This window comes from Eutrigla gurnardus (assembly GCF_963514095.1).
Source record: "Eutrigla gurnardus genome assembly, chromosome: 24".
Lineage (NCBI taxonomy): Eukaryota > Metazoa > Chordata > Actinopteri > Perciformes > Triglidae > Eutrigla > Eutrigla gurnardus.
In genome coordinates this window covers 9,403,088-9,430,819 of record NC_139935.1, presented here as the reverse complement: position 1 = coordinate 9,430,819, position 27,732 = coordinate 9,403,088, and the positions used below count along the sequence as shown (strand labels likewise).

The window sequence follows — 27,732 nt, the reverse complement described above, 5'->3', positions numbered from 1 at the left end:
CTGAAGTTAGCCTTGATCCAGTTCCATGAAAGTATGTCTCATGTCATGGCATCGGTCACCATGGAGATGTATCCTGTGGAGCTAGCCTGCTCCAGACCGGGCTAAGATCCAGGATCTATCAGTCTTATCTGTATCTCAGTCACTTTGTTGGGAAACTAATGTGTTCATTCCGGTTATCCCACTGCTCATTCCAAGTTTCCATCCAGTGAAGTAGCCTACTGTCATTATTTAAACAGTGTGACCATATTTTTACATTCATTCATATCAGAGGTCTTCAACGTTTTCCAGGCCAAGGGCCCCTTGGCTGATAGTGACACGGTGGAGGGCCCCCTATTACATATCATATTAATCATGTTCCTTATTAAGCCGGGCCAATAATAATGTGTAGTGCAGCCTATAGTGCCATGTATACAGGTACTTTGTAATGATGTATGTATGCAATGCTTAGCCATTAAAATAATAATTGTTGACAGAAATATATATTTACAGAACATATTGTAAATCTATATTGGCATTTCTACATCACAATTTCACATTTACACAACAATTAACATTAATATTTGCTTATTAGATGTTGTATTAATGTTAATGTGTATTTTTGAACATATTTTTAATTTTGTAAGAAAAAAAGATCAAATAATGTTGGGGACCCCCTGCTGGAAATCCGTGGACCCCCTATGGGTCCCGGACCCCATGTTGAAGATCTCTGGCCTATATTCATGAATGTTATTGAATTGTGTTCATGAAGCTGTTCATGTTGTTCAGCAAAGGTTCACCGCATCAGTTTATGACCAGCTGGTCCCATAACCAGACTGTGAGCCCCCCTCACTCCCTCTCTTTGATTCTGGTTGTAATGTATTGATAAAGCGCTGGATCACTATTGTAAAGTTCACCCTGTATGTTCCTCCTCAGCCACCGTAGCTGTCAAAGTTGTTTTCTATAGTATTTGAGCGCCAGATTAAAGCGGTGCAGGAGGCCGTGACAAAGGTGGAACCCCTCTGGAGGCCGAATGCAGCTAAAACAACACAAACAGATTTACAGGTTCAGAATAAAATGAGCCTCCAGAGCAATAAAATATGAGGTGTTCTGAATAAAGAAAGCAGCAGAGCTGAAAACATCCTGCTGCTTTATGAAGGACGAATGAAAGTCAAAGTCAGACTGAAACATGATGTCAGTGAACTGACTGAGACACAGTCAGTTACAGCAGCATTTACACACACACTGCAGTCAACAAGGAGACGACAAACTGAAACACTCAAATCTCATCCTGCACCGTTTCTCATCATCATTTTCCTGCTACGAGTTTGAGGGACGATGTTTGAATTCAGAAGTTAGAAGGAATCCAACAGGAATGGACAGCTCGGAGCTTCCTGCAGAGATCCACATCCACTGAATCTCTTTGGCTTTTGGACTGTTGGTCGGACAAAACAAGACATTTAAAGACTTCACCTCGGATTCTGACAGACTGGGCTGCACATTTTATACCGTTTACTGGTGTTTTATAGACTCAATGATTGATTACTAAAACATTCAATAGATCCATCAACAGTTAATATAAGCTGTAATCCAGTCTCCTCTGAAAGACTGCTGATGTTGAAACATCGATCAAAATGATAAGACCACACTGACAGCATTAATCTCAGAGGAACATCTCCATGTTTACTGGTTGTCATAGTAACAGTCATATAATATGTCCTCAGTAGGCAGATTCTTGTCCGAAAGTTTTTTGGTTTCCCAGAAATGCAGTTCTGAGAAATGTTTCTAAGTAAAGAGTAAAGCTCCACCTCTTCCTGTACACAGATCTACATTGAGGACAGCACAGGTCTTTATCAGAGCAGAGACAGACAGGCTGGCAGACAGACGGTCTACCTGCACATCATGGACCCCCTGTTGGTGCTGGTGCTGTTGCTGTGGAACTCAGGTATGACTCTGCTTTAAAGATGATGTGATATTATTTGTGTTGGATCTTTAAATGGGGCTGCACGGTGGTGTAGTGGGTAGCACTCTCGCCTCACAGCAAGAGGGTCCCCGGTTAGATTCCCAGGTCGGCCTGGGTTCCTTCTGTGTGGAGTTTGCATGTTCTCCCCGTGTAAGCGTGGGTTCTCTCCAGGTTCTCCGGCTTCCTCCCACAGTCCATAGACATGCAGGATGGAGATAGGTTAATTGGTGACTCTAAATTGCCCATAGGTGTGAATGTGAGCATCAATGGTTGTTTGTCTCTACATGTTGGCCCTGCGATAGACTGGCGTCCTGTCCAGGGTGTACCCTGCCTTCGCCCAATGATAGCTGGGATTGGCTCCAGCCCCCCCTGCGACCCTAAATACAGGATAAGCGGTAGACAATGGATGGATGGATGGATGGATCTTTAAATGAGAACAAACTGCTCACATACACCGCCAGGCTCCACTCGACGGGGTTTTCATCCAATCAGAGGTTTTCATTCCATTTCAGTCATTTATTATTTATTTTTTGTTGGTTTGTTTTTCAGAGTATTACATACATCAATCATGTTTTCCTTGCTTTTGATCACAGGGAAGTAGGGCTGTCGACAAATATTCTAAATTCGAATATATATTTGAATAGTTGTTCGAAACAAAATTTCGAATGTGAAAATTAATATTCGAATCATATGTGAAAAAAACAACAGTGGTGCGACTCTCTGCTTTGTGGGTGAGCGTGCGCCTGAGGTCAGGGAATGTCTGTTCTATACTGTAAAACTTCAATTAATGTTAATAATATTTGTTTCAACCACTGAATGAAGCCTGACATATTTAGGACAAGAATCACAAACTTAAATTGCTCTAAACTCTTGAACAGTATTTGTTTATTGTTGTCATTCATTTAAACCGATATGTGCAGAGAGGGGGGGGGGGGGGGGTGAAAGAGAGAGAGGGAGAGAAGAGAGAGCGAGGTTGAGAGAGAGAGCGTGAGGGAGGGAGGGGGTGAGAGAGAGAGCGTGAGGGAGGGAGGGGGTGAGAGAGAGAGCATGAGGGAGGGAGGGCGAGAGAGAGAGAGAGAGAGAGAGAGAGGGAGGGAGGTAGGGGGTGAGAGAGAGAGCGTGAGGGAGGGAGGGGGAGAGAGAGAGCGTAAGGGAGGGAGGAAGGGAAAGATGGGGTGAGAGAGAGAGAGGCCTGCGGTCTTGGCCATCAGTTAATTTCCTTATTTTTGTAGGTAACATTAGAGGTGGGAAAAAAAATCGGTATTGCAATATATATTGTTGTGCTCTCTCTCGCAATAAATAATCGATACACTGACGGCAAATATCGATACTTTGGGTCCACGGGTTTTTTTAGACTCCCGTCGGTGCGTCAAAGAGTTTATGGTTTTCCGGAGCCTGCTGCCCGGGGATTGGTGTGACTTCCAAGCGTGTTTCACACAGCCTTGAGGGCATAAGGGCCCACTTTTCGGCCAGGTTTGATTTCCTATTTACGGGCAGGATTCCGGGCGGCACGTCATAAGGCTCGGTTATGCTTCTGCGTAGTGATCACGCAATGGCCACGCAAAGGCCACGCAGTTGCTTGGAGACCGTGATGGTTCTGCGTTGGGTTTATGTGTCGAAATGCAATTCAATGCCACACCGGTAGAGGGCGCTATGTTTTTTGTAAGGACTGACCGACCGACCGAGACTCTTGACGTATATCGTCGTTCCCTCATTATAGCCTATTACTTTCCGGTTTTAAACATCCACAATTTTTCAGAACTTGGTGCAAACAATAAAACAAGGTGCAAACAATAAAAGTAGCCTATTAAAAGTTTAAATGGCGGTGTTTATGCGTGGAAATCGGAAAAGCGGTCTCCAGCGGATGTAGTTAGCGGTGTTGCGTCGCCTCGACGCGCGTCTAGGATTTTTGGGAGGTGCACGTCATGCCCTTGCAATGGACGTAAGGGGGGTCCGCAAGGACGTAAGGGGTCCGCAAGCCCCAGCGTTGTGTCAACGCGGAAGCATAACTTGGGCTTTAGAGTTTACCGTCTGCCGGAGGGTCCACAAGTGTGGATCCCCGGAGCCGTGTGCTGCCCGGTGTTGCTGTGAGCTCCAAGCGGTTTTCACCCAGCTCTGAGGGCATGAGGCCCGACTTCCCAGGTACTGGATGGGTGAACATAACTCGACACATAATTGGTTGCAAACTGAAATGTGCCCAATATTTCATTTAATTTTGTTATTCTTATCTTGTTTAGCTATTGTTAAACTAAAACGGGCCCAAGTTTACATAAAACAAGTTGCTACTGACTTTTCAGTATCAGAAGGCACTGGTTTACATAAGACATGTTATTAATTTTCATGCACTTTACTGTTTCCAGCTGGACAGTGTTTATTCATTTGTACATTGTACAAAGTTTTGGAATAAATGCATAAGACATTTTCCTTTTTATGCATATTTTTACTTTTTCAGTCACATATCGTGATATATATCGTTGATGAAATATCTCGCAATATATCGAATATTGCAGATATCGTGTATCGTGATATTATAATTATCGTGGGCCAAATATCGTCACAGTATCGAATCGTGAGTTACCTGTATCGTCCCATTTAAATAAATTACCAATACAAGTGTTTCATTGTATTAATTTGTCCTGTTATTGACGTGCCTAATGCGCAACCAGAAATTTGAATAAGAAGTTCAAATATATGTGTTTTTCTAAAGGGAATATTCGAACGTCAGTTATTTATTATTTCTTGTTTGTTTGTTTTTTGTATTACATACATCAATCATGTTTTCCTTGCTTTTGATCACAGGGAAGTAAAAAGCAGTTAATCCAGAACAGGGAGGGCAGCTTTGATGAAAGGGAAGGACACACAAATGTTCACCTCACGACCAGAGGGCCAGATATATCACCATACACTTCCACCATTATAACCTTGTCACTTCATTGGCCTACTATAGCTCACTCATTTAATAAATACAACAACATATATACTAGCAATCAAAGTTTATTATACCAATTTTTTTTTAAAAAACAGATGATTTGGCTCTCAAGAACACATGACCCAGACAAGGCTCCCTAGTGAGCCAACATTTTTAACATTAATATTTTCATCAGAAAAATATTGTGAACTTCACACAGAAACAAACATTCCTTAGTCATTTCTTATGTCAGTGCAATGGGGTCTGAAACAATTATTTAATAATGCTACAAAAACCGAAACATATCTCTTTGTAGTGCATTTTCTTCTCTGCCCTTACATTCCATAACATTTTCAAATTATATTTCTCAAACATGTTATCCTCTGTAAAGTTCTCTGCTGCTCTTAAACTGCAGTTTTTAGATTTCAGCTTTGTACTTCGGGAGCATCTTTGTGCATCTCTTCACATGAGAGATGTACTTCCGTGTATTCAGACGGTGGGATTGATGGCCCTCTAGCTCTCTCTAGCGGTCTGGTTCAAATGACATGCTTTTTTCCAACGACTGTGAAACCAATAATATATTCATTTTTATAAATGGACTAGCGTGCCACACAGATTGTGTACACATGTATATGGATAATTATATATAACTATAAGAATAAAACTCCCTGTGCAGGTTCTAGATGAAACCCTTGAAATATGAAAGGGTTCTTAGTGGAACTCCTGGCGTGGGTTCTTTGTAGAACCTCTCATGGGGGGTTCTGGGTGGAACCTTACACACACAGTTCTAGGTATAACCCTTTATGTGGGGTTGTCGGTAGAACCTTCCAAAAGGGTTCCAGGTGGAACCTTTATAAAAGGACTTGATATGTAAAATAGTCACACTAGCATGTGATGAAGTATTTTAGTGGCGATGATGGAGATGCTGCCAGAAACAGAGTTTTACATTTTAGAAGTATTTTATAAGACTGTGAAGGAGAAATATGCTAACATAGACATTATCCCACCGGTCACCTTTGTGACCCTAAAACACACTTTTCAACTAATTTTCCATGAAGATTTTCAAAAGTAATGATTGATTATTGCAAAGGGTTAGTAATGACATGTGATTTGGATATTTCCATGTCTGTCTCTCTCTTGTCTCCCTCCATCATCTGCTGTCTGTCTCTCTCTTGTCTCCCTCCATCATCTGCTGTCTGTCTCTCTTGTCTCCCTCCATCATCTGCTGTCTGTCTCTCTCATGTCTCCCTCCATCATCTGCTGTCTGTCTCTCTCTTGTCTCCCTCCATCATCTGCTGTCTGTCTCTCTCCTGTCTCCCTCCATCACCTGCTGTCTGTCTCTCTTGTCTCCCTCCATCATCTGCTGTCTGTCTCTCTCTTGTCTCCCTCCATCATCTGCTGTCTGTCTCTCTCTTGTCTCCCTCAATCATCTGCTGTCTGTCTCTCCTGTCTCCCTCCATCATCTGCTGTCTGTCTCTCTCCTGTCTCCCTCCATCATCTGCTTGTCCTCAGAAGGATGGATGCAGGAGTGGACACAAACAGGATTTTCAAAGAGCAGTGGTCACATCGACCAGATATTCGCTCTCTTCAACATCATTTGAAAACATGTTTGTTGATTTTATTTCATTGAATGAAAACAATATATATGTTTTTCCAGGACTCCAGGTTGAAGGAAATCACAACTCAACAGGTAAATAGAGAAATTAACAAGAGAGAAAGAAAGCAGAATCTTCACTTCTTTCACTGACGACTCTTCTTTCTGTTCAGAGCCTGATGATGTCAGGTTGATGGGAGGAGCCAGTCGCTGTGCTGGAACACTGGAGGTGAGACAGGGAGACTGGAGACCAGTGGATGGCTATGACTGGACCCTGAAGGAAGCAGCTGTTGTCTGTAGAGAGCTGGACTGTGGCTCTGCTGTTTCTGTAGGACGGAGAGAGGAGTCCTCATTCAGACCTGTGTGGTGGATCAGGTCTGACTGTTTTCATTCTGGATCCACTCTGAGGGAGTGTGCAACATCAGTCTCCTCTTCCTACATCCTGAATCTCACCTGCTCAGGTAAGCCCCTCAGTGACATCATCTATGACATCATCAGTAATGTTGCTGTGTGTCAGTGCTGCAGGCTGTGGTGTTCTAAACATGTGTTCTGGTGTTACAGTTTGTTTCAATTTCTTTGGCTCATCTCTTGAAACTTTGTTAATATTCTCAGAACCTGATTTGTCTAAATTGCTTCCATGTTCCAACACAACACCATAACTCACCTGCAAAAGGTCAGAACTCACTCAAAACATTGAAGTCGTGCTTCAAAACAAAGTTAGTGTCTCATATAAAAAGTCTCTGCCCTCCAAATGAAAAGTTCCTTTGACCTCATGGAAACAATGGTGGTCATAATGTTTTTTTTTTCAGGACGGCAGTGGAGCCTGGAAATGTTCCCCTCCATTGCATGATATATGAAATAATAGAGAAAAAAAATATTTCCACACATTTTATTACCTGTCATAGAGCACATTGAACAATTCAACACATAATTTAGACAAATTATAATAATAGGGGGTAGATTTAGGTATGTTATTTTGGAGAAACAACATGCAACAATGGGAATAAATACAAAAAGTGCAGTCTATTTAAAATATTTCTCTTTATTTCATTACAAAACACATTTTATGAAAGATCTTCAACATCATGTTAATTTAAAAAACACATTTGTGCTGAATAAGTAATACAGTTACAACCAGTTACCATTTTAGTGGGGTTTGTTACCGCAACAATGCGCAACAAAGGTGTATTATTTTTATGCACTCATTTTCATTCAATTTTCATGTTAAGAAATCAAAAACTGGAGAGAAAACTAATTTTCTGTGCCAAAATCTGCAGTAATTTGATTGAGTCTTCATGACATGTATCTCTATCTGGTAAACAGATGATGATGTCATCCACATACTGAATAACAGTACTTTTCAATATCTGACCTATACCCTCTAAATCTTCTTTTAACACTTTATTGAACATGTGAGGACTGTGTTTGTACCCCATAGGGAGCCTCTGATATTGATAAAACTTTCCCTGTTTTGTGAAACCGAACAAGCCCTGGGATTCAATACTGAGGGAAACACTGAAGAAAGCTCCACACAAATCTAACACTGTAAAGTGCTTTGCAGTTGGAGGGATTTGAGCCAATAGGGTATGTGGATCAGCTACATCTGCTGGAAAGTCAGCCACAACTTCATTCACTGCCCTCAAATCGTGCACCAAGCAATAGGAGTCATCTGGTTTCTTTTCTGGCAACAGCGGCGTGTTGCTCTGAGGGTTCTGAGTTATCTTCAAAACATTTGCTCGTAACAGTCCTTCAATTTGTGGTTCAATCCCCTGGATTTCCTCCTCCTTCAGTGGGTACTGGTTCTTCCATGGGGCCAGGCTCCGGATCGGAGCTCGACTTTAACCAGCTGGGCCGACTTCATGAGTCCAATATCCGTGCTGTGTTTTGACCACAAGCAGTCTGGTACCTGTTGCAACATTTCTTCTTTCAGGCGATCTGCATCTGACTTGACGCTAAGTATTGATTCTTGTGTCAATCGTACCGCCTGTGTTTGTCCCAGTCCTTGGGCAGAGATCATAATCTTTATGAACCTCTGATCTTTGCTTTCCCAAATGGCAGGGTTTTTGTTGGAAGAAATATGACATCTTCTGATTTTGTCATCATTGTTCCTAGGTGTTTCTGTACATAATCTTTGGCTATCATCAGTGTCACGTGAGGGATGCCTCCTTCAATGTCATATTCTTTGCCAAGATACTCATCCTTGTTTATTTTCATAGCAGCTCCTTGTGGTCCCAAAATTATGCAACTAGAGCTGAGTGGAACTTGCTTCGGTTGTTGGCTCAACCACTCATCTGAATCCGATTGGGCCGCATACTTGAAGTACTTGAGTGTGCAATGATGTGGGTATTCAGAGAGCTGAGCATCAGGTACATTTGCCGATAGAAACTTCTCCCACAATCTGGCGGGCTCCATTAGCTCTTGACTGAGATTTCCAATCCAAAATACTGAAGGAGCCTCTGTTTCTGTTGTCATGAGTAGTTGGTGGCAAACATCATATGGCACGACAATCAGACAGCCGTCTGGCGTACATCGTATTGTACAGTTCAATCTGCATAAAGCATCTCTTCCCAAGAGTGCAATGGGAGTGTGTTCTGACACCAGTATGGGTATTGTAATCTTTTGATTTTGATAGCAAAGCTCAATCTGTTTTGTGTTTCGTGTCTCATGTTCGTACAAATTTGCCGGACATGGGGAGATGTGTAGCATCTTCAGGCCCGATACAGGTGAAAGCTGCTCCGCCATCCACCATCACTTTCAATGGCAGATTGTTTACTTTCACAGATATTGTAGGATCTTGTTCCGGCCCTGATACCACCAGCTGACACCTCCTCGTTGGGTCCTCTGGGCACCCCTAGTATCCAGGTTCTGGGCCCCTATAAGGGTTCACCGGCCCCCGGGGTGGCTGTGCTGGACCCCTGAATCCCCCTCTGGGGCCTCCTCTGGGATAGTCCCTGTTTTGCTGGTTGCAGGCCCTAGCAAGATGGCCAAACTGCCCGCAAATGAAGCATGCTCTCGCAGGTTGCTGATAACCTTGGTAAAGGTCCTCTCTGCCTTCTCTTCCGAAGTTTCCTCGTCCTCGTCCTTTCCATGCCGGTGGCTGGCCGACAACTGGTTGCAGAGTGGAGACGATTGGAATTGTCATCGGTGGCTGGGGCGGTTGGAACTGAGACTGAATCGGCTGTAGCTGTGGTTGATTTAGTTGAATTGGCTGCGGCTGTCCCATCATAACTAGGGCCTGTGTTTTCTCCTTCTTCTTGTTGTCTGTCAACTGTATTTGGTTGAGTTTCCTGAGGATTTCCTGGTCTTGTTCTCTCTGAGCATGTTCCTTCTTTCGATGTAGTTCAACTTGGTGTGCTACATGATCTGTGTAGATGCTTTTCGTCATGCTTCCAAGTCCGACCACCTCTACCAGTTTTCTTCTCACTGGTACGGGCAGTCCTTCCTGAAGCTTGGCCCACAGGATTGATTGTTCCATCTGGTTCAAATCCGGATCGTTTCCTGTGACATTTCTCCACATTTGATGAGCCCTTGACACATAGGCTCGTGGGTTATCTTGCTGCCCCAACAGTTCAATGAGAATGTCTGCAGCCTTCTTAACCCCTTTTTCCTATGGTGGGCGACGTTCTACTGGGGCGGTATGTGAAAAAGGTGTGTTAGTCTCCGCTAGCAGCTTCTCCGTAACCTCCAAATTTCTCCCTAATTCCTCTGCAAGCTTCTCCCTCTTTTCTTTAGATGTCAGTAGCCTTTTTTTGTCCCTCGTTCTCAAACAACTCCAGAGTACCTAGCTCTATCCGTCTCTTCTCCTGTCTTTTCTTTCCCTTTCTACCCATCTTCTGCTCTGCCTTGTATGTGGACACAAGCACCTTTATTGTTTTAATTACTTCTGAATTAAAGGTTCCCTCCACCGGCCAGGGTTGATCAATTTCGGGCCAGCGCTTATGTCATTTCTTTGACACTTCTGCAATCCCCTTGATGAGGGGGTTGCTTTTCTGCACCACGATAAGAGGGGTAGTTGCACCTGAAGTTCCAGAGCCCACCTTTGGCATTGTGAAATTTTTCTTATTACCTTTAGATACATCCATCCATCCATCCATTTTCTACCGCTTATCCTGTATTTTAGGGTCACGGGGGGGCTGGAGCCGATCCCAGCTGTCATTGGGCGAAGGCAGGGTACACCCTGGACAGGACGCCAGTCTATCACCTTTAGATACAATTAAATTAAATTAAATTAACCTTATCTAAGGTTCACCTAAATCAAATTAAATTATTATTTAACCATAGATGTGTTTAATAGAACACCGTGTCACCACAGCCACTTCTCAAAGGAGAGTGGAGTAAATTTGCCAACCTCAGAGATAACCAATGATTGGCACTGAAACACAGTGCCGGGATCAAGTATAATATTGTCTACTGGCAAAAGTAATCTAATAAAGTTATAACTTTTAGCTCAGATGTTCGCACCAATCTCTCAATAAAACAATTCATATATCAGATATTGAATCAACCAAGATTAAATTGAACTATGTTAGATAATGGAATTGCCGTTGACTGCCAATGATATGCGGTCAGTCAGTTGCCAAGCTTCACTCTTATTTATTCCCCATTTAGTATTTCATGTGTGACTGAAAGAATGCTTTGTGTGCATTTAATTGTGGTGACAGGGTGTGTACGTATGTATGTGTATGTGTCTCTGTATGTTTGTGTGTGTGTATGAATGTATTTTCCAAGAGTTTGTGGATAAAATCGCATTAGCCTGGATGGATTTCGGTGCGGGATGCCAGGCAGATGGCTCGACGGATGCGACGGGTGTCCAGTGATTCTCATTCATCCCCTGGTAGACCCTAGACTTTAGATGCTATGCTCTCTCTCTCGGACTCTCGCGTCCCAGGTGGAGAGAAAGAAAAACACAAATGGTAAGATACATGTTACGGGTCCCAAGAATGGTACCACAGTAGCAAATACAGATCCTGTAAAACACAGATAAATTTCAGCAGCAATAACGACACGTTGCGTTCATGTTGTCATCAAGATCGGATCTGAGGCGTAGCCGGAAGTTCCCACCTGAGACCACCCAGGGCGCAACTGCTCCCGTGACAAAGGTTCCACCTGAGTGCTGCTTACATTTACCATGTTTCCTCATTATATGAAAATACAATGTGGTAATCACATACTATTTTTAGGAATAATATTAAATCCTGGGAAATGACATCAATATCAATATCAATAAAATAAATAACTTTTTCCTTGCTGTCTCCAATAAATAAACACAAAGTGGTCGCACTATTTTTGGGTGTACCACACACTCCCTCACAAACAAAAGTGGCTCCCGACACTTGCACCTAACAATACATTTCAAAAAATTCTCACATCTTTCACCATGAACTGAGTACCTTCACTAACCTAACACACATCAAACCTTGTGTCTATATATAGTGTCACTCAACAGCAGTGGATAGGATAGGTAACTGGTAGATATGTGGGTGGGATGATGGGTGCTGTTTGAAATGGATAGAAGTAAGACTGTGGATACTGATGGGTGTAAACTGTGGGCTGAGTCCCTATTGCACTGACAATGAGGCGTGGCTGATAAGTTGGCTGACCAAGGGACGAGTAAGTGAACATCTGGCCTGGGTGCCTGTCTCTAGTGGACCTCCTCAGTGTAGGCTGGGTGGCAGGCTGAGCCTCCTGAACTTCTCTGTCAAGGTCATTGACCTGCGGTAGCTCTTGTTCCTCATGAGGCTCATCAGTGAGTGGCTCACTTTCATCTTGTCCTTGTTCTTCCTCCATGACACCTTCCCCCTCAGATACAGACTCCATATGAATGGTTTCTCCTATCTGTGCAGGATGATCTTGTGTCTCATCAGTTGTCCTCTGGTGAGGAATGGCACTCACAACGCTCTGTGTTTCTCTTGGTATTCGCAACCAATACCGCTGCCCTTCCTCTTCTTCATCTGATTCACTTGTTTCTTGGTCTTGTGTCTGTTCGTTCGTGTTCGGTAGTTTTGTTGTCAATTTGCTTCTCTTTTGTGACCTTGCAGGTGGGTTTTCAGCAGATGGCTCTACAGGCAGGTCATTTACTTGGAGTAGTAAGTTCCGGTGGAGGATACGAGGGGAACGACTCCCTGTCTCAGGACTCACCTTGTAGACTGGGTTGTCACCAAGCTGCTCCCTGACAATATGGATTGTCTTTTCCCAATAGGGCTTTAGCTTGCATGGACCTCCTCTTATCGAACCGTTGCGAACAAGGACCCGATCTCCTGGCTGAAGAGTCACACCTCTGTTCCGCCGGTCATAATAATGTTTGCCTTTAGCGCTCGACTGCTGGCTGTTGGTGCTTGCTATCTTGTATGCCTCTGTCATTTTTGCCGCCCATTTTTCAGCGTATCCTTTTGCTGTGTTGGTTTCTTCCTCTGCCATTAACCCAAAGAGGAGGTCAACAGGAAGACGTGGATGGCGACCATACAGCAGGTAGTATGGGGAGTAGCCCATCGACTCATGCTTGGTACAATTGTAAGCATGAATTACATGATGCAAGTGATCCTTCCAGTTCTCTCTTTCTTTGTCACCTAGCGTTCGGAGCATTTGCAGCAGGGTCCGGTTGAACCTCTCCGCAGGGTTGCCTTGTGGGTGGTATGGGGATGTCCTGGAATGGTTCACGCCAGCAAACTGTCTAAGAACTCGGAATAGTTCATTTTCGAACTCCCTGCCTTGGTCATGGTGGAGTTTTGATGGATAACCAAAACGCGGGACAAAGTCATTGAAAATCCTGTCGGCAGCAGTTTTTCCGGCCTTGTTTCGAGTGGGATATGCCTGCGCAAACCGGGTAAAGTGGTCAACTACCACCAGTATGTACTCGTACCCCCCGCGGCTGGTTTCGAGATGGAGGAAGTCAATGCAGACGAGTTCCAGGGGTGAGCTTGATGTGATGGGTCCCCATCCCCATGGGTGCTCTGTCATGCATGGATGGCTTTTTCTGAGTTATACAACGACACTTCCTGGTGATGTACTGCTCAATATCGTCCACCATAAAAGGCCAATAGAATCGTTCTCTAGCAAGGCTCAAGACTCTTTCCACACCAACATGTCCCATCTTGTCATGTAGGTGAGAGAGGGCGGTCTGTTTGTAGATAGCAGGCAATACCAGCTGTTTACGACCAAGAGTCCTCCTATACAGCAGGTCATCCTCCACAGATAGCCTACTCCACTCTCTTGAGAGTTTTCTTGCGTGTTTATCCAAATTTCTGCGTCTGTCCTCAGTCAGTTCCATGTTTTTCTCCTTTAACTCCAAGATATGCTTGATGACAGGGTCCTTCCGCTGCTCGCTTGCCAACTCATCATGGTCGATCACCGGGAAAGGTTCTGTGTGAGTTTGGGGTTGGGATGCGATGTTAAGGGCTGCTACCCATGCTACTTCCCCCTGCTGTGCTGTTCTGCTTCCCTCCCAGGTGGCACACACTGCCTCCTCCGATAATTTTTGTGAACACTGACTCATGTAGTTGTTAATGTCAAGGGGACAACGAGAAAGTGTGTCTGCATCAACGTTCAATTTGCCTGGTTTGTACCTGATTTCAAAGCGAAAGTCTGCGAGCTGCCCTACCCAACGATGGCCTACTGCATTAAGCTTAGCAGTGCTCATCATGTAAGTCAAGGGGTTATTATCTGTATAGACCACAAAATGGGGAGCATAGAACAGGTAGTCCCTGAATTTATCACAGACTGCCCACTTCAAGGCTAGAAACTCGAGCTTGCCACTGTGAAGATGGTAACCCTGCTCTGCTGGTGTTAGTGTGCGGGACCCATAACCGATCACTCTCATCTTCCCATTCTGGTGTTGATACAGGACCGCTCCAAGGCCCTGTTGGGAGGCATCAGTGTGGAGTGTGAAGGGGAGATCAAAGTCGGGGTACGCTAACACTGGCGGGTTGGTCAGAATGGTTATGAGGTCTTCAAGGACCTGCTGGTGCTCACCCATCCACTCTACTGGTGTGCGTGAGAGCAGTTGGGGGCCCTTGGTTTGTCCTTTTGTGGACTTGTATTGTAGAGGACTGGACTTGACCTTGAGCAGTTCATATATCGGTCTTGCTATACGTGAGAAATCTTGTACGTATGCTCGGTAGTAGCTGAGGAAGCCGATTAGCTTTCTCACATCCCCTACTGTCTTTGGAGTCCTCTCTTTCAGCGCTTGCACTGCCTCCACATCCTTCGGATCCACCCTCACTCCATCAGCAGACACCAGCCGTCCCACATATCGGACTTCCTTGCGAAATAGCTCACACTTCTCTGGCCTCAATTTCACCCCGTGGCGCTGCAGAGCTTGTAGTACACGGCGTAGCACCTCGACATGCTCTTCAAAGGACCTGGAGAAGCAGAGAACATCATCCAGATACGGGATACAACACTCATCCCTTAGTGTGCTTAGCATTTCCTCCATGCTTCTTCGGAAGGCTGCTGGTGCGTTAGACAATCCAAAGGGTATCCTGACCCATTCATAAAAACCCCAAGGAGTCGTGAAAGCAGTAAGGTGCCTTGAACCATCAGCAATGAAGCCCTGGTGGTAGGCTTTGCCCTGGTCTAGGATAGAAAACCAGTTGTAGCCTCCAAGTGAGTCGATTAGGTCCTGTATGCGGGGGAGGGGGTGTTTATCAGGTACAGTCTTTTTGTTGAGTAGTCTGTAGTCTATGCAAAGGCGCAATGACCCATCCTTTTTCCTCACACAAACTATCGGTGCTGCGTATGGGGACTGCAATTTTACAACCCATCCCTTCACTATTAAGTCCTGGATGTACTCCTTAACTTCCTTGTACAGTGGTTTGGGGATGGAGGTATAGGCCTTCTGAACAGGGATGTCGTCACTGAGCCTAATTGACATCTGGAGAGAGGGAATGCACCCAATGTCACTGCTATCACGGGCGAATGCTGCAGACTCCTCATACAGCATTTCCTCAACTAGCTGTTGTTGTTCTGGCTGAAGATGGCTGAGGTCAACAGGTGGTCGCCAGGGCTCAGCTGGGGGGGACGTAGGAGTGGTGATGTTGTTAACTTCGGCCCTAACTGTTGACGCCTGTGGTGTCTCACTCTGTTGTGTCTCACTCTTTCCCATCTCAATAATTTTGGCTATAGGCTGGATGAAGCCCAGCTGAGTATTTTTAGGAAGGACATTGACATGTGGCCACCTGCCCCTACTGATCTCTAAGAGTCCCTCCCCCAGACTCAGCTCCTCTAAGGTAGCACTTTCTTCTGAGGGTTCATAGAGGACAATGGGGTCAGACGTGTCAAAGGTAGGTGGTACTCTGCACCGCACATGTACTGTTTTTCCAGCTGGAACACTCAGATTCTCTCTACCCACTCTTATTGTAGCAATGTTGTCATGTGGTTCCTTTTGGGCCTGAATAAGGTTTACCATAGCTTCAACTTGTTCTTCTTCTACCCCAAGTGCTTTTCTGAAAAGGCTAATGACCATGGCTAGTGTATCAGGGGAGACCTCCTTCCCACTGATCATCTCTGCAAGAATATTAGACCCTAGCAGTGGTTGCGGGAGAGGGATCCGGCTGACTAGAAAGGGGACCTGTATTGTAAGGTTTGGATTGTCATTTCCTGGGAGGTTAACTGTCAGCTCCACCCATCCATCATATGGAATTGACTGTCCATTTGCAGCATATAAGTCGAGACTTTCGCCAGGGTCGAGAAGCTCTTCCAGTGGTCGTACTGGTTGGTTGGGGATGAATGACTCCCTCCATCATCTGTCAATGATGCTGACTTGTGAGCCAGAGTCAAATAACACTGTTACTGCATAGCCATTGATAAAACACTTAAGCAGGCTTTTCCTACCAATCAGTGGTGCTGTGCGACTGGTTTCTTCAGGGGCCAAAGTCTTTGGAGCACAGGGGTCACATGGTTGTTTGCCGCATTGTTTTTTTCTTGGGTGTCGCTGTTTACGTGTAGAGCTTACTGGGTGGGACTGGAATTGTGGGACGGCCTCTGGTTGTCCCTCCACGGAGACCGGTTCCCGTTTCCCTGCTGCTTGGCTTTCTTTAAGCAGCCAACAGCCAGGTGCCCTGCATCGCCACACACAAAGCAGTGATTACAGTTCTCTGATCCCTGTAGTGAACAGTTAGTACAGCTGGGGACTTTACCCTGCCTTACAAAGGAGGGCTGGCCTTGTGGGAGATGTCCTTTGTTGTTAAAGGGTGTGGAAGGGGGCCGTGTCTGTGGCTGACTTAGGGTTTGTGCAGCGGGAGTTTTTAAGTGGGTTGCTTGTAATACTGCCGCCTGTTGGTCCATTAAAGCTGCAACCATGTTGGTTAAAGTCGCCACTTGGGTACTGAGTTGTTGTATGGTCTGTTGTTCTCTCTTGTCAGTGACTTGATCTCCACCATCCACCCGAACACTGTGCGCATGTGTTGTCTTCTGTCTTGTGACATAACCTAACCTATGCTGGTGTTCATTCTCATCACTGATTATTTTCGTTATCTGGCTGACAATCTCCTCATCGGTGACTTGAGAGCTGGAGAGGAGTGGCTTGAGCTGTTGTCTGATGTCTGTATATTTGGAACCTAGACCCTGGTAAATCGTGTGGAGGAAAACCTCTTGGATAGTTCTGGGGTCATAACGAATGTCTGTTGGCCTGCTTTGACTGAAAAAGGATTTTCTGCTTCAGCCCAATCATGCGATACACAAACTGCTGGGGGGGTTCCTGTTCGCTTTGCTTCGCGCACATGAGTTCTTGGAACAGTTCAGTACTTGCCTTCTCACCAAGATGCGACCTGAGGAAGCCCTTAAGTTCACAGATTGTTATTTCATCTTTATTGTTGAGCATGTCCTTGAAAGCGCCTGGCTTGACGATCCTCAGCACACCTCAGATAACCTCTGCCTCTGTGAAACCCTCCCTCACGCCCTCATCTATCTGTTTACAGATACTGCTGTACGTGGTGTCAGAGTTTTGGTCCCCAATCTGTCCTCGATGTACCTTAAATTCCCTTCGCTGGAGGTATGGGAGGTCCTTTAGGGAAACTATTTTCTCCGTCTCAATCTTGAGTGAAGGGTGACGTTGTTGTTCGTTGGTTGGATCACCTAGGCTGTGGTGCCTACTGTGTGCTGTGCTGGCCCGATCTTTGTAGTGTTGCAACTTCTTGCCTAGCTCTTCATGCATTATTTGGAGTTGGTCTACACTTTGGGTCGTGATGTCTGTATTGGATATGTGTTGTTGTGTAACAGTGACTGTGTTGGCAGCTTCTGGAAGAGTAGGAGCATGTCTGGTAGTTGGCATGTCTATGTGTACCTCAGATTCCTGTGTAACCCCATTTGTACTGACAACAAGATCACGATTTTCAATTATAGTACACACCAAGTCATTTAACATCAACAACTGACTCATGCCTTCATCTTCAGAGTTAAGTAAGGTATTAGACTGCATATAGTTAAGGATATAATCTGTGCATCCTTCTTCATCAGCAGAATCCAAGTCGTCTGCACCTTCACTGTCAGTTGCGATGTCTCTGGCAAGACTACACACTTCACTTCCCGAGAGTTTATACAAGTTCTTTTTGATTCCCCACACGAATTCCTTACGTGCGGATGACATGATGTGCGTTTAACTGGTGAAGCAGCAGTGCAGTTCCTGTGGAAGAATGGAAATCCTCTGTAGGCTCCGATTTCCCCTTGTGGACACCCACCAGCTGTCGTCACGATCGCAGTCACGGCACCTCGCCTCGCCTTGGCCCTGTGGTTCTGATATCACTGGATCTGTTTCCCTCGATGTTTCATGTGGAAACGGATCCCGGACGAGCCCCCAGAATTTGTTACGGGTCCCAAGAATGGTACCACAGTAGCAAATACAGATCCTGTAAAACACAGATACATTTCAGCAGCAATAACGACACGTTGCGTTCATGTTGTCATCAAGATCGGATCTGTATTTAAATTCACATTCAAATATTCACATAGCACATTCCTTTAAGTTTCAGTCTCTTTTTCAGTCCTACATGACTGTATATTTAGTGCAACATATGTCCATTAATCATCATACTCTATCACATCTCACAAATGCATTCACATTGCTCAATACACATACTCACTTAAAAGTGCATTATTATACTATAATGATATAGTGCAAGTTACAGCAGTTCTTAACTGTAATTATCGCAGAAACATCTAATCTGCTGTGATTCTGGACATAACCACATTAAACTAAACTTAAACTCAAAGATAAATGCAAAACACTTTACAGGTAACCAAATGAATTTCACATTAGTATCTTACATTTTAACTTTACATTTTATATCAACATTTTGTAAACAAACAAACCCTGTAGCATTTAACTGCCATTTATATGAACCACTTGTCAACAATACTTATTCTCCTGCAACCCGTTACATGTGTGAGAGCCAAAATAAACCTCGGTTTAAAATAACAAAAAGTAGCGACCTGTCTGCAAGACCGTACATTGGGCGAAATAACCCACACACCCGCGACGCGCATGCCTTCTGCCTTACACGGAGGCAGAATTTCAAAATGCACATAAACACTCAAAATCGATGTAAACATATTAACAACACATGCCCACATGTAGTTAAGCTTTACGTAGGTTTTGCAGTGATGAATTACAGTGACTACTAACCTGTAAAACACAGATACATTTCAGCAGCAATAACGACACGTTGCGTTCATGTTGTCATCAAGATCGGATCTGAGGCGTAGCCGGAAGTTCCCACCTGAGACCACCCAGGGCGCAACTGCTCCCGTGACAAAGGTTCCACCTGAGTGCTGCTTACATTTACCATGTTTCCTCATTATATATATGAAAATACAATGTGGTAATCACATACTATTTTTAGGAATAATATTAAATCCTGGGAAATGACATCAATATCAATATCAATAAAATAAATAACTTTTTCCTCGCTGTCTCCAATAAATAAACACAAAGTGGTCGCACTATTTTTGGGTGTACCACATACATGTAAGATGTTTGATGTCACATCAAGTCACCTGTAAATCAGAACGACTATTATTTCGTCCATACTAAAAGTCAGCCAAAGATGTCACTTCTTAACCACCATCCAAGTAATATAGACATTACACAGATTCAACTTACAATTATCATTATTATCATTAATGCAGATGCAAAAGCATAGAACAGCTATAGTGATTATCAATGTGTGAATGTAGGAGGGGTAGTATTTGTGGAGTTTGTATAACAATGATTTAGAAACATCATTCACCGCAATATGATTAGAAATACCTTAAGTCCATAGTGTCCCAAGTAGCCTATAGTTCATGGTGAAAGTGCTTAATGGCTCACACACAACATGATTTGAACAGCTGATTACCTCAGAAAGAGGGACCCCTCCTCCTTTGGGTGTTCCGGGCGCACCCTGCTGACGTCATAAGCGCTATAATGGACGCATTACCACTGCTGTAAGTGTTCATTAAGCAGTTTTCCTACTTTCTTTCACTTAAAAAAAAGACATATCGCTATAAATTTGTCCAATCATCAGTCGCACGTATACATATCGAGTAGAATTAGCGTAATCACACAGCAATAGGACGACACATTACACTGGAGTCAGGGGTGCTCACTGTGTCCGCGCGTTCACACAGGCCTGCTCACAGCCCCTCCTCTCTCTGTCTGTCTGCTCCGCTCCTCTCAGCGGAAAAGAGAGAAAGAAAAAGTATCACTTTATATCAAAAGTAAGTATCACTTTTTATCTGCCAACATTCAAACAGGTGTTTTTTTATGAAGAGAATCTTGCCCCAAATGAAAAATATCGACGGTTCCACGACAACTTTGTCCATCAATTAATTTCAATCTTAACCATTTGCTCTGAGAAGGTGGTATTAGAGCAAATTCAATATATATATTTTGTTTTTGGCCTCCGTTGGAAAATATCCGCGCTTTACTGTATATATGCCTACCTAAACGACGTAAATCCACCCTCATGTTAGTGCTTTGGTTAGATGTTAGTCATACTATTCTAATCATGCATTTGATTTATCACATGCCTTCAGATCTGAAATTGTTTATGCATTCAAATTTTGCGTCAAATTTTACCGGTATTTAGGCCTTAAAATATTGATTTCTCCAATTCGACTATATAAGTTCCCCCCTTTTTTTCTTTTTTCTTTTCGTCTCACATGTGGAAATTACAGTGAATAAAGAAAAATGTCATACTGTCGACTACGCTGTAGCAGTCGGCCAAATAAGCAATTGTGCGTACGTTCACAAATGGCCCATTCAGCGTATCAATCAGACCTCTCCACATTCTCCAATCTTTGGCTAAGTTGGATCTCTCTGAACAAATTCCAAGAAAGTCGCATTGCATTTTAGCGCACACCTCCTACATATATTAACATTATGTCATGATCTGTGTTTTGTCATGTTCTGTTTCCTTGGTTTTGATTTCCTGTTTTATTTTGTCCTCAGTGTGATTCCCTGTCTCGTACGTCCTGGTCCTTGTTGTTTCCGCTGTCTTGACTCCCCCACCCTCTCGTGTTGATTACCATGCCTGCCCTGATGTGTTTCACCTGTTCCACGTCAGCTCCCTGCCTCCCTGTGTATATAGTCTGTGTGTTTCCCCTGTCTCTTGTTGGTTCATTGTCAATGTTGCTGTCGCTGTCACCCCCTGCATGTTGCACCACGTCTGGTTTATTCGTCCCACGTCTGGTTTATTCGTCTCTGCGTCCTGCCTCCCGTGTCCCTTCATGTCTTGGTTTTGTTCGTAAGTGTTTCGTTGATGACCGTTTTTGCCCTAGTGGTTTTCTTTGTTTGATACTTTGTTTTAGTCTTAGTTTGGTTTTGTATTTAGTTAATCATTTAAATAAATCCTTTTTTCGACTGCATTTGGGTCCTCACCTCCTGTTTCCAAGCCCGAATCGTGACAGAATGAACCAACCCAAAGAGGACCCAGCAGTCAATGGGCTGAGAGTCATGCAATGGTATGTGGACTTCATGACTAATCCTGCTAGCAGGGCTCGCCAAATTGCTGCCAGCAAACTTTTTTTGGAATCCGCAGCTAAACCACCAGCCCATGTCTCAGCCACAGCCATGCTAGCAGCTAATGCCGCAGTCACAGCCATGCCACCAGACCATGTCTCAGCCACAGCCATGCTAGCAGCTAACGCCGCAGTCACAGCCATGCCACCAGACCATGTCTCAGCCACAGCACAGCTTCCCAGCTCCTGCCCGAACCCGTTTAGGGGTACTCGTCTGGCCCTGGGAGGGCCAAGGAGCATCCAGCTGGCTAACCGGCAGCAAGCGAGCTTCCCCGATGCTGCTCACATCGGTTCTGACGGGGGTCTGTCCGTCACCAGTTCCAGCGGAGGCCCGCCCGTCCAAGCTACCAGCCCATGCCACAGTTCCAGCCATGCTACCAGCCCATGCTGCAGCTCCAGCCATGCTACCAGCCCATGCCGCAGTCCCAGCATGCTACCAGCCTATGCCACAGTTCCAGCCATGCTACCAGCCCAGGCCTCAGTCAAAGCCAAGCTACCAGCCCAGGCCTCAGCTCCAGCCGTGCTACCGGCCCAGGCCTCAGCTCCAGCTAAGCTACTGGCCCAGGCCTCAGCTCCAGCCATGCTACCGGCCCAGGCCTCAGCTCCAGCCAAGCATCCAGTCCAGGCCTCAGCTCCAGCCAAGCACCCAGTCCAGGCCTCAGCCACAGCCAAGCATCCAGTCCAGGCCTCAGCCACAGCCAAGCATCCAGTCCAGTCCAGGCCTCAGCCACAGCCAAGCATCCAGTCCAGTCCAGGCCTCAGCCACAGCCAAGCATCCAGTCCAGGCCACAGCTCCAGCCAAGCAACCAGCCCACGCCACAGCTCCAACCAAGCAACCAGCCCACGCCACAGCTCCAGCCAAGCAACCATCCCACGCCACAGCTCCAGCCAAGCAACCAGCCCACGCCACAGCTCCAGCCAAGCAACCAGCCCACGCCACAGCTCCAGCCAAGCAACCAGCCCACGCCACAGCTCCAGCCAAGCAACCAGCCCACGCCACAGTCATAGCCGCACCACTAACCCATGTCTCGGCCAGTGGCCTCCAGTCGGCGGCCCGGTCGACACTCTCCATTGGCCTTCAGTCGGCGGACCGGTCAACACTTGCCAGTGGCCTTCAGTCGGCGGACGGGTCGACACCTGCCAGTGGCCTTCAGTCGGCGGTCCGGTTGACACCTGCCAGTGGCCTTCAGTCGGCGGTCCGGTCGACACCTGCCAGTGGCCTTCAGTCGGCGGTCCGGTCGACACCTGCCAGTGGCCTTCAGTCGGCGGTCCGGTCGACACCTGCCAGTGGCCTTCAGTCGGCGGTCCGGTCGACACTCTCCATTGGTTTCCAGTCGGCGGTCCGGTCGGCACTCTCCATTGGTCTCCAGTCGGCGGTCCGGTCGACACTCTCCAGTGGTCTCCAGTCCGCGGCCCGGTCGACACCCTCCAGTGGTCTCCAGTCGGCGGCCCGGTCGACACCCTCCAGTGGTCTCCAGTCGGCGGCCCGGTCGACACTCTCCAGTGGTCTCCAGTCGGCGGCCCGGTCGACACTCTCCAGTGGTCTTCAGTCGGCGGCCCGGTCGACACTCTCCAGTGGTCTTCAGTCGGCGGCCCGGTCGACACCGGCCATTGGTCTTCAGTCGGCGGCCCGGTCGACACCGGCCATTGGTCTTCAGTCGGCGGCCCGGTCGACACCGGCCATTGGTCTTCAGTCGGCGGCCCGTCCGTCACCAGTCCCGGCGGAGGATCGTCCGGCACCAGCCCAGACAGGGGTCCGTCCGATGCCTGCTCCCCGCAGCCATCCGGGAGTCCACTCTTTGCCCCTTCTTGTTCCGACGGGGGGCCGTCCGACGCCTGCTCCACACAGCCTTCGGGAGGTCCGCTCGTCACCCGTTCCTGTTCCGACGGGGGGCCGTCCTACGCCTGCTCCACGCAGCCTTCGGGAGGTCCGCTCTTCACCCGTTCCTGTTCCGATGGGGGGCCGTCCTACGCCTGCTCCACGCAGCTTTCGGGAGGTCCGCTCGTCACCCGTTCCTGTTCCGACCGGGGGCCGTCCTACGCCTGCTCCACGTCGCCTTTCTGAGCAGCCCCGTCGGCTAAGTCGCCCATCATGCCCGGCCTCCTGAGCGGCCCCGCCCGCTAGGTCGCCCTCATGCCCGGCCTCCTGAGCGGCCCCGCCCGCTAGGTCGCCCTCATGCCCGGCCTCCTGAGCGGCCCCGCCCGCTAGGTCGCCCTCATGCCCGGCCTCCTGAGCGGCCCCACCCCCTAGGTCACCCTCATGCCCGGCCTCCTGAGCGGCCCCGCCCGCAAACTAACAAACTAAACACCTATATGCCCAATCCCCCGCATTTAGGTAATTTTCAGCCTGACGGCTATTTGGAAAACACACACAGTCTGACCAGTACTCGAGTTTGACCCCAATAGAGCGAAAAAGCTCACCTTGTTAGCCGGCTGAGGTGAAAGTCAAGCCCTGGTCCTCCACATGTGCCCAAGTTGTCAAAAACTGAAGTTTGATTGATAAATGAATCCGCTGAGACAGGCTGGGTGGGATTGATAGAGCAACCTTTATTGAAACAGAATTCTCAAGCCTGCATCAGACCAGGTTGGCCAACACCCAGTTTCTTCAAACTTCCTAATGAACTTATGCCTGCTCTACCTGGAAATCCTACTGAGCATTCGATTAGGAAATCCACACGAAAGTAAGCCTAAAGCTAGGAAGACCATCTATCTGTACTTTACATATGGAAATGTATACATTGAGTAAACTCTGACCCTCTTGCCATTGGCGCAGAACTGGTTCAGCTCAAAGTAGAGCCCAAACATCCTGTATCCAGCTTTAACGCACACACAGGGCTGATTTATGACTAAGGCAGATAGTTTAACCTAAACAATTCACATGCCTTAAAGCTTCATGCAGAGAAGCAATCGTTCCTGGGTAAATCATATCTCAGAATGTGTAAATGAACAGACACCTCACTAACTAGCATAAAAACAGGGAATCCTCATTCCACTGTTGCATATTGTTGCTTTGAGGCAACATAGCTAGTTTACCCCTTTACAAAAGAAATATTCAATGAACACATAATGAACAGAGTAAAATTAAATCAGAACTTACCCAAAATTGTGAAAATATTTTTTATTTCATGGAAATCCTCAGGAAAATGTCACTTTGTAGCGACCCTGAATTTTTCCTCTACTAGAATGTTCTTTTTGTCCAGTGAACTGAACACTAAACTGAATACTATCCACATGCTGATTTCATCAGTACAAGTTTCTTTTACAGTATTACACACTGCACTCACATTTCCATGGAAACTGTTCCTGTATTTTTATTCATGTAAAACGACTGTCTTGCCCTCCTGACACCACCTCGGGTCCTTCCTCCTCTTCCTCTTCCTCCAGCAGGCAGTTGCCCTGTTCATTATGCACCTGAGCAGGTTCCTCCATGTTCAGACATTGTGGTTATTCTGTTGTAGTCCAGCTCTATAAATATGTTTGGTAACAGCCGTACTCATGAATAGCACCTGTCAGCTGACTGGAGATGACGTGTGATTGGTTGATGTAAGTTGGGACAAACTCCTCATTGGTTAGTGAAGTTCAAGTTTCTCCTGACAGACAATTTACCAGTTTAGTGGACGTTAGAAAATACTCCATAGTACATAATGATATTCATGGTATATATGCTGACACATTTAGACAGTTGAACAGACTATTGTGCATGTGATGACTCACACCATGAAATAATTCATACATGTTTTGAAGTGAACAACTATTGAACTGAGAAGCAACATAATCAGTTTTGATCAGCAAGATATGTTCAATCATTAATCGTGCAAATTGTAGATAATTGTACTCATTTGCATATATGTGCTAAAACATTTGCAATTTGTTTGAAAAAAATGAGAAATGATAATCTGTTGTGAAGCAGTGGCCAGTGGTTTGGAGGTTTACACATGTTAATTAGAAAATATTAATTATTATCTTTTGAGAATTGTGTCAAAGCAATTGAGAAAAACTGTAAATGATGAACTGATGGTGGAATTGTTTTGAGTCCAGTTTGAGTCACTGAATAGTTTCATGACATCTTTTTCTCTGGTGTCTTTTCTCTCTCTCTATTTGATCTTCTGTCATCTCTCCAGACTCTGTCAGGCTGCTGAATGGGACTAGTCTGTGCTCAGGCAGACTGGAGGTGAAGTCCAACCAGTCCAACCAGTGGTGGTCCTCAGTGTGTGAAGCTGACTTTGACCAGCAGGATGCAGAGGTGGTCTGTAGGGAGCTTGGCTGTGGGGCTCCTTCAGTCCTCCAGGGGGCGCTCTATGGAGACGTAGGGGCTCCAACGTGGACCAAAGAGTTCCAGTGTGGAGGCCATGAGTCTGCTCTCCTGGTCTGTAGAAGCTCAGGCTCAGATAGAAACACCTGCTCACCTGGCAAAGCTGTTGGACTCACCTGCTCAGGTAGAAGAGGAGCTGCAGCTTTGATCTGGTTCATTTCTGTTCTCATCAAACTCACTTTGCTCTTTGACTGACGACTCTCTTCTTTCTGTTCAGAGCCTGATGATGTCAGGTTGGTGGGAGGAGCCAGTCGCTGTGCTGGAACACTGGAGATGAGACAGGGAGACTGGAGACCAGTGGATGGCGATGTCTGGACCCTGAAGGAAGCAGCTGTAGTCTGTAGAGAGCTGGACTGTGGCTCTGCTGTTTCTGTGGGACGGAGAAAGGAGTCCTCAGACAGACCTGTGTGGAGGATCAGGTCTGACTGTGTTCATTCTGGATCCACTCAGAGGGAGTGTTTAACATCAGTCTCCTCTTCTTTCATCCTGGATCTCACCTGCTCAGGTAAGCCCCTCAGTGACATCATCTATGACATCATCTATGACTGTGGTTTTCAAACTGGGGCGTGCCGAGTAGGGCCCTATGATGGAATCACATATTTTGACAATGAAAATGTAATCAACTGTAAAATGCGGAATTTAATTAAATTTATAAAAGTCTTTGTTTTCTCTAATATATATATATATATATATATATATATATATATATAACATTATAAGCGTTTCTCGAAATAAAAGAGAAAAAACACGTTGAGAGTCTCTACTGTGTTTTAGTGTAATTAACGGACACCGCTTCATCCAGCATCTCTCCTCTCTGTCTGTTTCACAGAGGGGCGGGGCTGACGCACACACACACACACACACACACACACACACACACACGCATGCACGCACACACACACACACACACACACACACACACAGTGATTGATAGTCATGTCGAAGATGTTTATGATACGTTTTTTTTGTCATACGAGTTTTGTCATCAAATGACCCACAAGAATCCATGTGATGAGCAGCTCCAAACACAATCTCATGTTAGAAACATTGAGAAATGAACTGATTCACAACTGATAGTGAAACTTAAATAGCGGCGAGTGGATCGACAGACGCGCTGACTTCAGACATGGTTAAAGTCCATAAATGATTGCACACACATTTGCATATTTATGCACATGTTCATGGTCTCTGAATAACAAGGAATTATAGTTAAAACTACTAGAATGTTTTAGGGCTGTTGGAACGAACTTCGGGAACCGAATATAATTAGAATAGTAAACAAATCAGTACTATTGGAATGTATACATGTATGTAATGAAATTAGTATGTTTTTTTAGAAACGTGTTTTTAACACTAGGAAATCTCGCCCTACTCGTCTTGGCCTGCCCACATAAATGGATGCTTTTGACACATGAAGTCTGATGAACAGTAAAGTTTTCTGAATCACAATCTCACCACACAAACAGCGACAGCAGCGCGCACGCAGAAATCACGGCGCGGCAGCACTCCGTGAAATGAAACAAAGATACGGACGGAGCTCTAGAACCCAGCAAACATTTTCTCGACCTGCGTCCAGATAAAGATGTCCAATCGACGTCGCATCACGACGTGACTTTAATTCGACTTTTTTTCGACATGATAACATTAGGGGGAATACGATCTCAAAGAAAACATATTTAACTGAAAAAACACTGTCAAGAAGGATTTCCTCTATTTACTGCTGTGTTGAGATGCAGATCTATTTCGACCTCACTCAGACCGTCACCACGGTCTTTACCTTGAATGATGCAATCCTTCAACCTATCCTCGAGACCTTTATGTCAACAAAGTCATGTGACTGACCTTAGGGGGCTTGGCTCACCGTCTATAAATGTATCCCAGTGACCACGCCTCTTCCTCTTTGCTTTACTCGCCTCATCTGAGACCGGTAAGTATGAATGAAATGTTTGGGACTCCACGGTAAACAATCCGCCACTTCGGTGCAGGTG

The 27,732-nt window shown here is 45.7% G+C and overlaps 1 protein-coding gene across 1 annotated transcript in view; it reads left to right on the top strand.

The window, feature by feature from the left end:
• Positions 1–1,690: 1,690 nt before the first annotated feature.
• Positions 1,691–27,732, top strand: part of LOC311010055 (scavenger receptor cysteine-rich domain-containing protein DMBT1-like) — a gene marked incomplete at both ends in the record, with an annotated part of 528,569 nt that continues 502,527 nt past the window's right edge. Inside the window, 6 exons of the mRNA XM_084004536.1 lie at positions 1,691–1,699; positions 1,801–1,921; positions 6,505–6,537; positions 6,615–6,902; positions 25,554–25,868; positions 25,962–26,249. Of these exons, the coding sequence (XP_083860662.1) occupies positions 1,691–1,699; positions 1,801–1,921; positions 6,505–6,537; positions 6,615–6,902; positions 25,554–25,868; positions 25,962–26,249 (1,054 nt within the window). The remainder of the gene's footprint in view (positions 1,700–1,800; positions 1,922–6,504; positions 6,538–6,614; positions 6,903–25,553; positions 25,869–25,961; positions 26,250–27,732) is intronic.